Genomic DNA, 13106 nt, shown 5'->3' with positions numbered 1-13106 from the left:
TGTTAGCTTGTCCTACGGTGTTGGTTTTTGTGTTGCTGTGATTCTGGAAGCTATGTAACTGGTATTTTCAAATACTACCAGGTTCAGCCTAAGTGAAAATGTTGCAGCCAAGCTTCCAGACTGAGAATAGACTACAAATAAGGAATAGGCTGTCCACGTCAGAGGAAACAGCCAATGAAAACCTTATGGATAGCAGAAAATGGTCAGAGATAGTGTCAGAAGCTGAGCCTTCAGGTCGGAAGGCACTCAAAATATGACCACGCAAGAGCTGCCTTCTCCAAGGAGAGAATGCTATAGTGAAATGGGTAGAGGAAAACCTTTGGGGTCTTTATGCTGATGGGGCCCAACTCAAAATGAGAACTGACAGCTGAAAGTAATATTAGTCATTGAGATTTGGGGTGTACCAAGTATGACTCCAGCAAAACTGGAAGTCACAATGAATGAAATGAAACACTTAAAGATTCATATTCTAGGTGGTAGTGAGCTGCGCTGGACTGGTAGTCGCCATTTTGAATCAGAAAATCATCTGGTTTACAATGCTCAGGATGGCAGATTGAAGAATAATGGTACCACATTTATCATCAAAAAGGGCATTTCCAATCTATCATGAAGTACAATGCTGTCTGTAACAGGATAATATCTATCCCCATTCAAGGGAGCATTACATTAGAGGCAAGTTGATTAAATGTTTGACCAGCATGGTTCATGAATGATTTTATAAATATCTATGTGGCCCTTGGCACAAAAAAAGGTTCCTAACCCCTGGTCTAGAGAATTGCTAAGGATAGGCTCTGCTTTTGATGGAAAATACAGTATATACCTCATGCTTTAATGTGAAAAAAACAATGGGGCTTCTCAATGTGCTTGTTCTGGAGGCTAAGTTTTAACATCATGCTAAAAAATTCTATTACATGCCACAAATTTAGATACCGGGGCACAAAATCTAAATGAAACTATTTAAAATATTTTTAAGTTGTTATTTGGTGGACAGCCATTTGCCAAGGTAATTTCTGGCTCTTAGAACTTAATTTATGGTAGTAGTGATTTAGTATGGTAATTACAGGATAGTATGGTGAGTTCAAAACACAGGCTTTTAAAGAGACACCGATTCGGTTTCAAGTTTTCCAGTACTTACTAGCTATGTGATCTTCAAATTACTGTATCTCTTTAATTGCCAACTTTCTATTCCTGATGGGGATAATAATAGTACTTTGGGTTGTCGTGTGAATATAATACAAGCAAAACTGTGTCATGAGTGCTCAATGGTGGATGGCTCTAATTTTAACTTAGAGAAAGCATGTTTTATGATTATGGTAGACGTCTGGAAATATATTTGAGGGTAAATAAATTCATTCCACTTGTGCTCATTGTCTAAATGTCTAAACATCACTCTTACTACTCACTGCCATCAGGTTAATTGTGATTCCTAGCTACCCTTTAGAACACGGTAGACCTGCCCCTGTGAATTTCCAAGACTGTCACTCTTGATGGCAGTTGATAGCCTCGTTTTCCTCCAGAGATGTGGCTGGTAGTTTTAAACTAATGACTTTGTGGTTAGCAGCACAACATGACCATTATTGCCACCAAATCTCCCTAGATAGAAAAACACCTTTTAAACCAAATGTTATTGAAAATTAAATTCTTACCATACTGACTTCATCTAATCAAATGTTGTGGGAAAGATGTTCTTTGAGAATATTTTTAAAAACAAGATTCTTTAATGCAAACTAGCACTAAGGTTTTCCCTGTTTAAATTATCCAGTATATAATTTAAAGAAATTCTTAAACTTACTTATTTTCTAATCCATTTAGAGCTGCAACTGTATTACATAAAACATAGAGTAGACCGTTATCCAATAATAGATCTGCTACTTTAGAACAAGAATTTAAAATTTGGAGAAGTAGTAAAAGAGCATTATGTAGAAGTATGTTGTCATACAGAGAAGTCTCTATCAGCCCCAGAATTGGAATGACAGACCACTTCTGAAAAAGTTCCATGTGCTTTACATCTTCCAGATCAAATCTGTAATGAAAAATATACAGTTATGAGTACATTAGTAAGAAATCAGCCACAAAATAAGAAAAGTGGTTACAATCATGGCAGTTTTAAAATTAAATTTTGAAGCTATAAAAATAAATTTGGAAAGCAAGAGTTCTTAATCTTTTTTTAACATTACATTTTTCAAGTACTAGATATGAGGCGAGCATTGACACATCGTATAGATTGGAACTTTTGCCAAGGAACAATCTGTTCATTACTGAATGGGAAACGAATTTGCTCGGTAACTTCTACTTAAGTTACCACTTGGTCTTTCACTTAAGAAACAATAAATATTTTAAAAGCTTTACCTGGCTCCCTAATAGGTGCAGTGAGCTAGTAGAAAGCGGCCTTGCAAAAGCAAGGACTCTTGAGTCCTTGCCCCAACACTGCTTGCCGGTGATGACGGAAAATTATTTTAGCATTTTGCACCTCATTGTCTTTACCTGCCAAGTATGTAACATATTTTTCTCAAAACAGCTGTAAGAATTAAATGAGGTAAGATTTCAAAAGATCAAATGTAAGGTACTATTGTACTGGCCTTACCACAATTGGTAAATAAATTCCCCAAGGGTCTAAATTTATTGACTACAATAAGGAGGTATTTTGCTCTACGCTGACATATAACGAAATGACAGCTTAACTTTTCTGCCAAACTTGTGGTTTGAGAGAAAACATTTCCTTTATTATCATACTAATTCGCTAATCCTTCAGTGTTACACTGGAGCCAAAGTTTAGCATCACTACATCTGGAAATACCAAGATCAGCCTCCTCCTTCACCTAAGGGGGAGTGAGCTCTGCTCTAGGGAACACTCACGTAATCTGTCACAGAAACTACCTGTGCCCACTTCTTTCTCGTTAACCTCAGATTAATAAACAGCTCACTGTCCAGTTGATTCCAACTCAAGGCAATCCCATGTTAATACTGACTGTCGATTTTTATTCAATGAAGCATTAATTTGTCTCTGGTTCTGAGGTAATGAATAAAATGTAAAGGAAGATGTTTTAAGAGAAAGAATATATTAAAAATAATGAATTAATTCATCTAGAAAATTGCTTTCAACATGCTTGTTTCCTCGCTAAAGGTGACCAAATAATTTTAAAAATGAGTTCAACTTTTACATTTAAGATCTAACACCAAAGATCTCTAGTTATGGTAAAGGGGAAGCTATACTTACTCTTCATCAAGGCCAATGCTTCTACCAAAGAACATTTCAATGAAGCATTCCAAAACTTCTTGTGTTCCCCGATGAAGATACAGCTGGTTAGCTAACAAGGAAAAACCTCGATTTTTCAGAAATTTATCTTTTTGTTCCTTAGATGCTCTGTTGAAATATGCATCTAATAGCTAAAGAAAAAAATGTAGGACAACTTAGAAGATATATACTAAACAGCTATAGGAAACATCAATCAACATATATTGATATTTACTATATTGTATATTTAAATGATCCAGTGTGACATATTTAGGAATTACTTATTTCATTATTTATAGACATGCATAGAAGATTTAAAAGAATATGCACTGCCAAAGCAAAACAAAGTGACTTATTTTTTGATGTGATTGGAATGGTCTCTCTGAAAAGGTGACATCTAAGCTGAGAGCTGAAGTAAATGTTTCAGAATCAGCTCACAGGTCATATTTCCAATGAACTGCACAGTTTTTCCTCATAGTTTTTTCAAAATAGTTTAGTATGTGGAAAAATATGTGAATCTGTTGGCATATTTATGATAAAGCACACTGATATAAATCAACAGAGAAGGATTTAAAATGGAATGCAAATACATATAAATTATGAATAACAAATTATCAGACTTATTGCCAATGAGTCAATTCTGACTCATTAGCAACTTTATAGGACAAAGCAGACTATTTTGGGTTTCTAAGACTGTAAATCTTTAGAGAAGACTGTTTTCTCCCACTGAGTAGCTGCTGAGTTGAATGCTGAACTTTCAGTTAGCAGTCAAGCACTTTAATAACTGCACCCCCAGGGTTTCCTAGATCAACTCATCAATCTTAATTATAAAATAAATGTTTGGGTTTACATGAACATATATAGCACATGTCAAGTTATACATACATGAAATTTTCTAAGTTAAAACAACACTTATCTGGTATTGCCCTTACTTTAATGACTCCTTGTTGTATGGCAGGTGATGGGTGGTTAACAAGAACTAAGAGTGTATCTGCTTGAATAAGTTTGTCCATCACGTCTTCTAGCATAATATCAGGCAGAACAAGAAGAACTCCACTTAAGAGGTCATATAATCCACAGCAGATAGGTACTAAACAATCTTCAGTTGTACTAAAACAGCCAAAAATGTCTAGTTACGATAATATCAGGGAGAAGAGTATATTACATCACCTTAAGAATTGTCATTAGTAGTGATAGCCACTCTAACGCTTGAAACAGATGTTCATAAGATATAAAGAATCTTTTCTGGTATAAATGTTACTAACAAATTTACCATCAACTTATATCACTGATAGTTTTTGGTTTGGTTTGTGCTTTTTTTAATTAAGAATTCCAAGTTTCTTTTTTCTCAAATGTTTATTGTCATATAATTCACACATAATACAATTCAATAGTTCTATCACATAAGAGAAGTTATACCACAGTCAATACCACAATCAGTTTTAGAACATTTTCTTGATTCTTATATGCCATTATGAGCTCCCCATTACCCCACGACTTCCTCTCTAGGACCCCCAAGGAACCATTAATCCAGTTATTGTCTCTTGTGATTTAATTATCCTGTATTTCATATAAAGAAAAACATTTTAAAAAAACTAACAGATAAAACACCTCAATAGAAAAGAAAGCATAAAAGATTAAAAGCCAGAACAAATTTAAATGACTCATAAGGGAGATCAAATGATAGTGCGCTGAATTTTAACCCGACCGCATCTGTGACAATCTACTTTCCAATGCACTCTGCATGATAACAGGGCATTCACACTGCTGGTCCGTGGTCAGAGGGGATTCAGGAGGGGCGTAACACGTGTGTATCCCTTGATTTTCTAATTTTTAAAACTGAGACAATGGGTCAAAAAGCAGATCCAATGATAAGGTATTGCATTCTGACTGAACTGCCATAATCAATGTTGGAATTCTCTTTGTGTGATAACAGGGCAATTCGCTTCCCTCTTCTATGATCAGAGGGGATTCACCAGAGGCTGAATCCACGTGCGGATCCTGCAAATGGACTTGGGCTTCCACTGCCATCCATGACCTTCTGAAAACCAGGTGTGCTCAATCTGTGCTCATCATTGATGTTTTTAAGGTATATAACAACTAGATATGCATGCTCTCTAATACTAAGTACATATCATTAAAATCAAATTAAATTAAGTAAAAGTCAGTTGCTCAGATGCCTTAGCCACATTTCAAGTACCCAATAGCCACATGTAGTTAGTGTCTACTGTATGGGGCAACAGATTTAGAATATGTGTATTAATTTACATATTGTACTATAAAAAGTGACATAATAAAATTATTTCTTTAAAGAAGTCATCAAATAAAGAGGATATCCAAAAATCACACGCATACCTGTGAACATTTGCAGTTCTGTTGACGTTTTGCTCATAGCCAAGAGAAAAGGTAAAGTTTTCCCAATCATCAGTGTTTCTATCAGCAAGGCTTGGCCAACGACCAACAGCTGCAGAGCCATTCTGTGAGGGAAAAGCTAGCCCTAAGCTGGCCACAGTGCTTTGGCTTCGCTGGAATGAGGCAAGTCCCTTTAGGAAGTCAGGTCGACGTGGGCAAGACTCATCTCCAGGACTGTCTTCCTCTGATTTGGATTCTGTTCCAACTTCTTTACAATCTTTGACCACTGGAAATCTTAACTTCCCTTTTGGAACACTACTGGCAGAGCCTTGAGCCGAAAGGATAGCATCCGTTTCACAAACTGTTTTTGCAGACTCATAGCTACTGATGAATGCATCTTCTTTGCCTTTTTTCAGCATCTCAGAACTCAGCAAAGCATTACCTTTCTCTGGTTGGGTAACAACATAATTATCTACAATATTCTGTAACTTCTCGATACTGCCATTCAAACTTGTAGCCAGTTTTTGTGGTTGCATTAGTGGTGAAGAAGTAGGAAGTGCTGGTAGACTTCTAGAGCGCAGCATGTGAGCAGTAATGCGTTGTGGAATAATATTGGAGGAATTGTTTCCTGATAAGAATAGACAAAAACTATTACCTAACATATATTAAGTGGGATCACAATCCGTCACAATCAAATAGTGATGCTGTCCAATTAGCTAATACTGGTGGGTTCATCTTGAAGTTCAAGTTACAGCTGAGTGCTTAACCACTGTGCCACCAGCTGTCCTTATGAGAAAGAACATGGCCAAGAAAGAAAAGACTTATTTTATTTTTTTAGGCTTAAAGATTTGAGTGTAGATGGGACTATGGAAAATAGAAGGAATTGATTCCAAACAAACAGAAAAATAATAGCATGACATTAAAAAGCCCTGCTGCCCCTCCCTTAATTCTAAGGGAATTAGAGACCCTTATAAAGGAAAGTATTCTCAGGAGTGAGTTTGTCTTATAGTGGTTCGCCACGCAGAGATAGAAAAGGAGATGTCACATGGTGAAACTGATTTAGGGTTCTGGCATTTCAGATCAAGAAAACCAAGGTTAAGAGAACAGGAAAACTGAATTGTTGAAATTATTATTGTTGAAGTATTATTATTACTGTTGAATTTGGAATCTAGGTGGATAGGGAAAGCAGAGGCGGCAAGGAACGTGGTGAGGTAACAAAGAAACTAGAATGGCAGTAGGCTGTTATAGAATACTAGTGTTTCCAAGAGGCAGGAAACATCGTGGGTGATTATATACAATTGCATACATATTCGTAGACAGAAAAGAAGCTCCCCAGAGTCAGAGGACTTGAGGCTGGATTGCTAAATGGTCATTCAGTAGCAAGTTATTGATTTAGATAGAAAAGAGCAAAATTAAGCTTTTGAAGAATATGGGCAAATAAATCAAAAGATTAATTACAAAATGAACAATGATGACACCAAGGACAGAGAATGACAGAACAAAACAGAACAAGCCTCATTTTGGGGAATCCCCCAGTTCTTTTGAGGCCTTGTGCTCTTGTTAGACTGGTCATTTGAGTACTGATATCAGAAGGTAATAAAGTGTTATTCCTTAAACATATTCTATCATTTTAATTTATTTATTCAGTGTGAATACCAGTTTGTATTTTACTGACAAACATGTACAAATTTAACTTATTCACACATTCAGTAATAAAGGCGGAAGACTTAAAGTTTTATCATTCCTATTTTACCTTCGGGGGTTGAAGCAGTAAAGCCAGATGGACTTATTACCATAAACCCAGGACTAGTCACAGATTTTCCTCCACTGCTGGAATGCCTCAGGTACATGATTGACTGGACTTTCTCCTGAAAGATCTTGCCATCTAGAATTAGAAGGGGAAAACAAATTCATTAAAAAAAATTTTGAAACAGCAAAAAAATCCAAAACCCACATACAACAAAATAGAACTTTAAAATCAAATCATTAAATATACAGTTTTGCAAAAAGACGTTGAAAGAGGGGAAAATAGGGTATACTTTATAGTAGTATACACTTTATATATAAATACTTACATTCTGTAATTTTTTGCTACAGAATTTTGGTTGCCCATTACTGATTATATAACTTCTACTTCCTCTAAATTCCAACAGTACTTGCAGTAAAGTTTGTAGTTTAATATTTTGCAGTTTACTTTTTATTAATATTATCTATCCAAAGAGACTGTTCATTTCTTCATTCTTTGAGAAGGTCTATGCATTATGTTTTTATATGTCCCCTATTGTGTTTACTATGCTCCAAAATGGATAGTTCCAACCGAGAACTTCATACTTGTAAATTTAATTGATTTCTTAAATCCACATCAGAAATGCAGCACATCTGAATGATTTTCTGCTCTGAATTCATTCTTCATGTTTTGTTCTCTGGCTTAGGTGACAGATCCACCCACTCATGAGATAGAGACCGGGAACATTCTTGACTACTGCCTTTAGTCAGTTGCCAAATGCTACTCATTTTATTTCCTATTTCTTGAACTCTTCTCATCTCTACTATGCTGCCATAATTCAGGCTCTTATTATTTATCATCCAACTATTGTCACAGATTTCTAATCTTGTCACATTCAAATCCTCATAGCTACCAGAATTTTCTCTCTCTCAAATGTTAATCTGCTTCAAACACCATATGATGCTAGTCTTCCTTGCTATCACCATTTGTCTCTTCAAGTAGGAGAAATGATAAAGATGAGGGACTTCAGCAGTTACTGGAGAGACAGCTGCTCTTACAGAAATGCTTAGTGCTCCAGGTCATTTTAAGTGGATACTGGCAACGTTCTACTCACCACAATACCAATGGGAAAAGTCCAAAACTACTTTCAAGTGGGTCTGTGTACTTCAAACCCATGTTGTTCAAGGGTTAACTTTGTAACTTTTCTCATCTTCCTCTTTCTTTCTTTCTCTTTACTTGTCCTGTCTTTTGTTAAAAGTTTAATTTCTATGCTGGTAGCTCTCCCTATATAACACTCTCCCACATTATATGATCCATATCCAATTGCTTGTTAGACATTTACACTTGATTAATTATACCCACAAATACAATACATAAGACTGAAATCATTCCTTAACAAATTGAGTAATCCCTAACATTTCTATATTTATCCCTCCTTTCTAACTCCACTGCTATTATGTCCAGGTTCTATTACTTCATATAGCTTACAGACTACTATGAAAGGCTTTATTGTCCCTAATTTCTCTTCTTGAATCCCACTGCGATAATTTACTTAGACAAGATGACTTTGCTTAAAACAAGAAAGTTATACAAAGCAAATCCTCTAACTACAATACAAGTTCAGATTTGGCCTTACATTCCAGGACACATTTAACATGTCTAAGAGAAAAATAAATGACAATTGGAAACTAATTAAGGGCATTTTCTTAGTATACCTTTATGGATACTCCATACTTTGGTAAAATACATTACTCCTTGATTTCTATTAACATTGTTTTCCTCCCATTAAATCATTCCCTTAACTTGGAATGCTACTATGTAATCTACTTATCCAAATTCCAAATAAATTCTTCAATGCCAGGTCAGATACCATATAACCTATTAAATCTTATTTCTCCGCAGCTGTCTGATGAAGTCTCCACTCCTCTGAAATCTAATTAGTTCTTTCTATTAAAAAGCAAACAAACTGAAAAACCTACCATTGAGTCAATGACGACTCACAGCAACTCTATAGTTCAGGGTAGAACTGGTCCCAGTTATAGCTTCAGACGCTAACTATTTATGGGTGTAGTACTTAAAATATATTATTTCTTAATGTAATTATTTGAAATATATATCTCCTCCTAGAATTTAAGCCCTTGTGGCAGAGACCATATCTAGTTCATTTTATAACTCTCTGCCCTATCCATATTCCAATACTTGATTATAACAGTTTCTAGTATATAGAGAACATTTGGTACATTGAACAAATGAGGATCAAGTCGGAAGAAAAAAAGAAATTATCTAGGATCTAACAAAAATAATTTTACCTACCTATATGCAAAGAAAAGTAGAAGTTTGTGGGGTTGTGACAAACGTAAGTATTAGTAGGAGGGTGAACTGCTAAAAGGAAATTGAAGATAATTGTCAGTAATTCCAAATCTGGGGGAGATCCTAGGACTTCTGCTATAATCTTCACAAAGGATCTACAAACCTCTCGGGGCATGGATGTAAACTGCCCCTCTTTGTGTTCCTGTGGGGGGAAAAAAATCAAACTATATTTAGATTAAAAGAGAACTGTCAATTTAACCAACATTTTCAATTAAGCAAATATTCTTCTTTAAAAATTACTTTTTATTAGGTGGGAACTTACATTTCAGACTATCAATTTTGTATTTAATAGTTTAAACTACTTATCAACCCCTCCAATAGCCAAACCCATAACACTTCCTTTGATATCTCTTCTCACCCAAGTTATTACCTACCTGTTAACCACTAACCTATTGCTTCAACTTCCGCTTCATACCCTCCCCTTTTGGTAACCTCCGAAATCTTTTTCCTTTGATATGAAATCCTGTTTTTGTTTTCCTTTGTAACAGTGATCTCACACAATATTTATCCTTTTGTGATGAACTGATTTCACTCAGCATAATATTCTTTAGGTTGATCCACGCCATAAAGTAATTTATGGTTTCATGATTATTTTTTAATAATGCATAGTATTCCGTTGTATATATGATCACGAACCATCCAGGAGACGCAAATTAAATCAACGATGAGATACCACCTTACAATGACACCCAATATAAAAATGAAACAAAAACAAATGCTAGAGAAGGTGTGGACAAATTGGAACGCTCATATACTGTTGATGGAACTGTAAGCCACTGTGGAAAGTGATATAGTGCTATCTCACACAACCGGTAACAGAAATTCCATCAGACCCAGCCATGCTTTCGTTGGGTATATACCCTAAAGAAACAGGAGTCAGCATGACCAGACAAATGCACTCCTATGTTAATCATGGCCTTGTCCTCATTGTAAGAAATAAACAACCCAAATGCCCAGCAGAAGAACAGATAGACTGAGGTCTGTTTATTACTCTAATCTAATGGTATTGATTACTGAATTGAGCTGCTAGTAATCTACCATATATACTCCAGTCTAAGTCGAGGTTTTCAGCACATTTTTAATGCAGTTTTTGTGGTAAAATTAGGTGCCTTGGTGGATTTAGGGTCGGCTTATAATCGAGTATATACAGTATTTAAGCAATCTTCACTACTCAGAGTCATTTACTATGATGGCAATTTGAGTTGGCTATTTTAGTTCAGCTAAAAAGATATGTTGGTGGTGCACTGGTTAAAGCACTTGGCTGTTACTTAACAGTCAGTGATTGAAATCACCACCTTTGCAACCAGGAGATGTGAGAGTTTGCTTCCCTAAAAAATTTGCAGCATTGGACACCCTATGAGGGTGGTTCTACTCTGTCATGTAGAGTCACTAGAGTTTAAACAGATTCTATGGCAGTTGTATCTTGGTTAACTGAAGCAAACATATATTTTACCTTCTACACACATGAACTAAGAAGCCAAATATGCCATTTTGAATTCTGATTCCTCCATTAGCTCCATTGGGCATATTATTTAATATCACTATAAATCAGATTATTCACAATATGGAATAAGGCTAGTGTTATCTCAAAGGTTGTTACAATAAATGAGTCAACATTACTCTTACAATATTGCCATATATGTATATAAATGACTACTATTATTCCTAGTTCCGTTACTTCTTCTAGTCTTATTTATTCCAACAACTATTTCTTCTACTACTATGGAATCAGAAGGCACATTTTTCTGATAGACAAAACTTGTTACATCAATATGGTGGGATCCAGAGCATTAGATCATTTTAAATTAGCTCTCTATGGTTACTTTTAGAGAGCTTCTAAAGGGGAAATGGCTTGGTCCAGAATAAATAATATGAAGGATAAAAAAGTGGTTTTTAATCTGTTAAAAATAGATAGTAGAGAGACTCAAGAAAGATGACTATCAAGTAAGCTCTCCTCAGATGTCCCAACAGGAGCAAAGCCCTGTGCTCCCAGGAATCCAGAAAAACAGCTTAAAGCTAAGTAATCAAAGGTTTGAAAACTTGAACATCAGCAACACTTGCTGACTGTTACTGACTCCCCTTTACCAACGACCAGCCCAAGCTACCCCCCAGCCCCTGTACAAGCTTATCCTTCCTGCTCCGGCTCAAATTCACCACGCCAAGCGCCTTGCCTCTCTGGCCTCTGGGAGCTTTGCATGGAGAGAGGCCGTGTGGGTAGCTTGGTGCAGACATCCTGACTATCCAAAGAATTCTTTCCCCCGTTTGTGTCTTTATTCTTTCACCTTTCTCAGGTGCTCCTTTCCCAGGCTGCAGACACAAGCAACACAAACAATGAAAAAGGAACAGGAATCCCCCCAAATTGCAGTTTTATTTAATTTTTTTTAAATTTTACTTTAGTTTTTCCTTTTTCCATCTTACTTTCTCATCCTGTGTGGCCCTAGCCCCTTGAAGCTAGCAGAGCTCGCTGGCAGACACAGGTATGCATGCCCACGTGGACACACTCACTACACCCAGGTGTTTCTTTTTAAACCAGTAAAACATTAAAAACAGAAATAGAATTCAGAAAAAATAGTGTTTGGGTGCTTTTAGAGATGTGGAGCAGACACATGAGAAAAACTGGAAACAATACACCAAAAGAAGTATAAGATGATAAAATAATAAAAGAATTAGACAACATGGTTAAAGACATTAGTAATAGAATATAAGACAAGATCAATTGAATTTGTGAGCTCAAAGACAAATACTCTGACTATAACAGGCAAAAGAAACAATCAACAAAAAAAGCAAAAAAATCCAAAGAAAGTGTAAGAATGATGTGGGCCACCACCAAGAGAAGCAGCCTATGACTCATGGAGATCCCAGAGCAAAAAGAAACAACAAAAACAAAATCTACACCAAACACAGTAAGAGAAATCATGCAAGAAAATGTCCCCAATATTACAAAGGAGGAGAAATTAATTACTCAAAAAGCTGACAGTACTACAAACAGGCTAGATCCCTAAAGAAAAACATCATAACTTATGTGGCCAAACACTATTTCAAGCAAAAGGACAGAATACTGAGGGTAGCTAGAGAAAAAAAGAATAGTCACTTACAATGGAAAGCCAATAAGCTCACACTTCTCAGCAAAACTTGCAGGCAAGAAGATAATGGAATGACATATATAATAATCTGAAAGAAAAACACAGCCAACAAAGAATCCTTTATCCAGCAAAATTATCCCTCAAATACAAGGGAGAAATTAAGGTATTTCAAATTAAGGAAAAAGTAAAGGAATTTGTAAAAAGCTGAGCGTCACAAGAAATATTAAAGGGATCACTATGGACAGGAAATCAACAGCAACAGCAGACAAGCTTGAGAGCATCGCCCAGAAACCTATGCAGCGAAAAGAGCACTCAAAACAAATCAGACTTAGAGGAGGAG

At 35.9% G+C, this 13106-nt stretch overlaps 1 protein-coding gene across 1 annotated transcript in view; it reads right to left on the bottom strand.

The window, feature by feature from the left end:
• Nucleotides 1–13106, bottom strand: part of LYST (lysosomal trafficking regulator) — a 264929-nt gene that overhangs the window by 140664 nt on the left and 111159 nt on the right. Inside the window, exons 21-26 of the mRNA XM_075532181.1 lie at nucleotides 9627–9825; nucleotides 7341–7472; nucleotides 5591–6215; nucleotides 4168–4345; nucleotides 3218–3387; nucleotides 1793–2023 (exon numbers count right to left, since the gene is read on the bottom strand). Coding sequence (XP_075388296.1) covers nucleotides 1793–2023; nucleotides 3218–3387; nucleotides 4168–4345; nucleotides 5591–6215; nucleotides 7341–7472; nucleotides 9627–9825 — 1535 coding nt within the window. The remainder of the gene's footprint in view (nucleotides 1–1792; nucleotides 2024–3217; nucleotides 3388–4167; nucleotides 4346–5590; nucleotides 6216–7340; nucleotides 7473–9626; nucleotides 9826–13106) is intronic.

This window comes from Tenrec ecaudatus, chromosome 1, assembly GCF_050624435.1.
Source record: "Tenrec ecaudatus isolate mTenEca1 chromosome 1, mTenEca1.hap1, whole genome shotgun sequence".
NCBI lineage: Eukaryota > Metazoa > Chordata > Mammalia > Afrosoricida > Tenrecidae > Tenrec > Tenrec ecaudatus.
The sequence above is the reverse complement of the archived record's forward strand: the minus strand, read 5'-3'. Positions and strand labels throughout refer to the sequence as shown.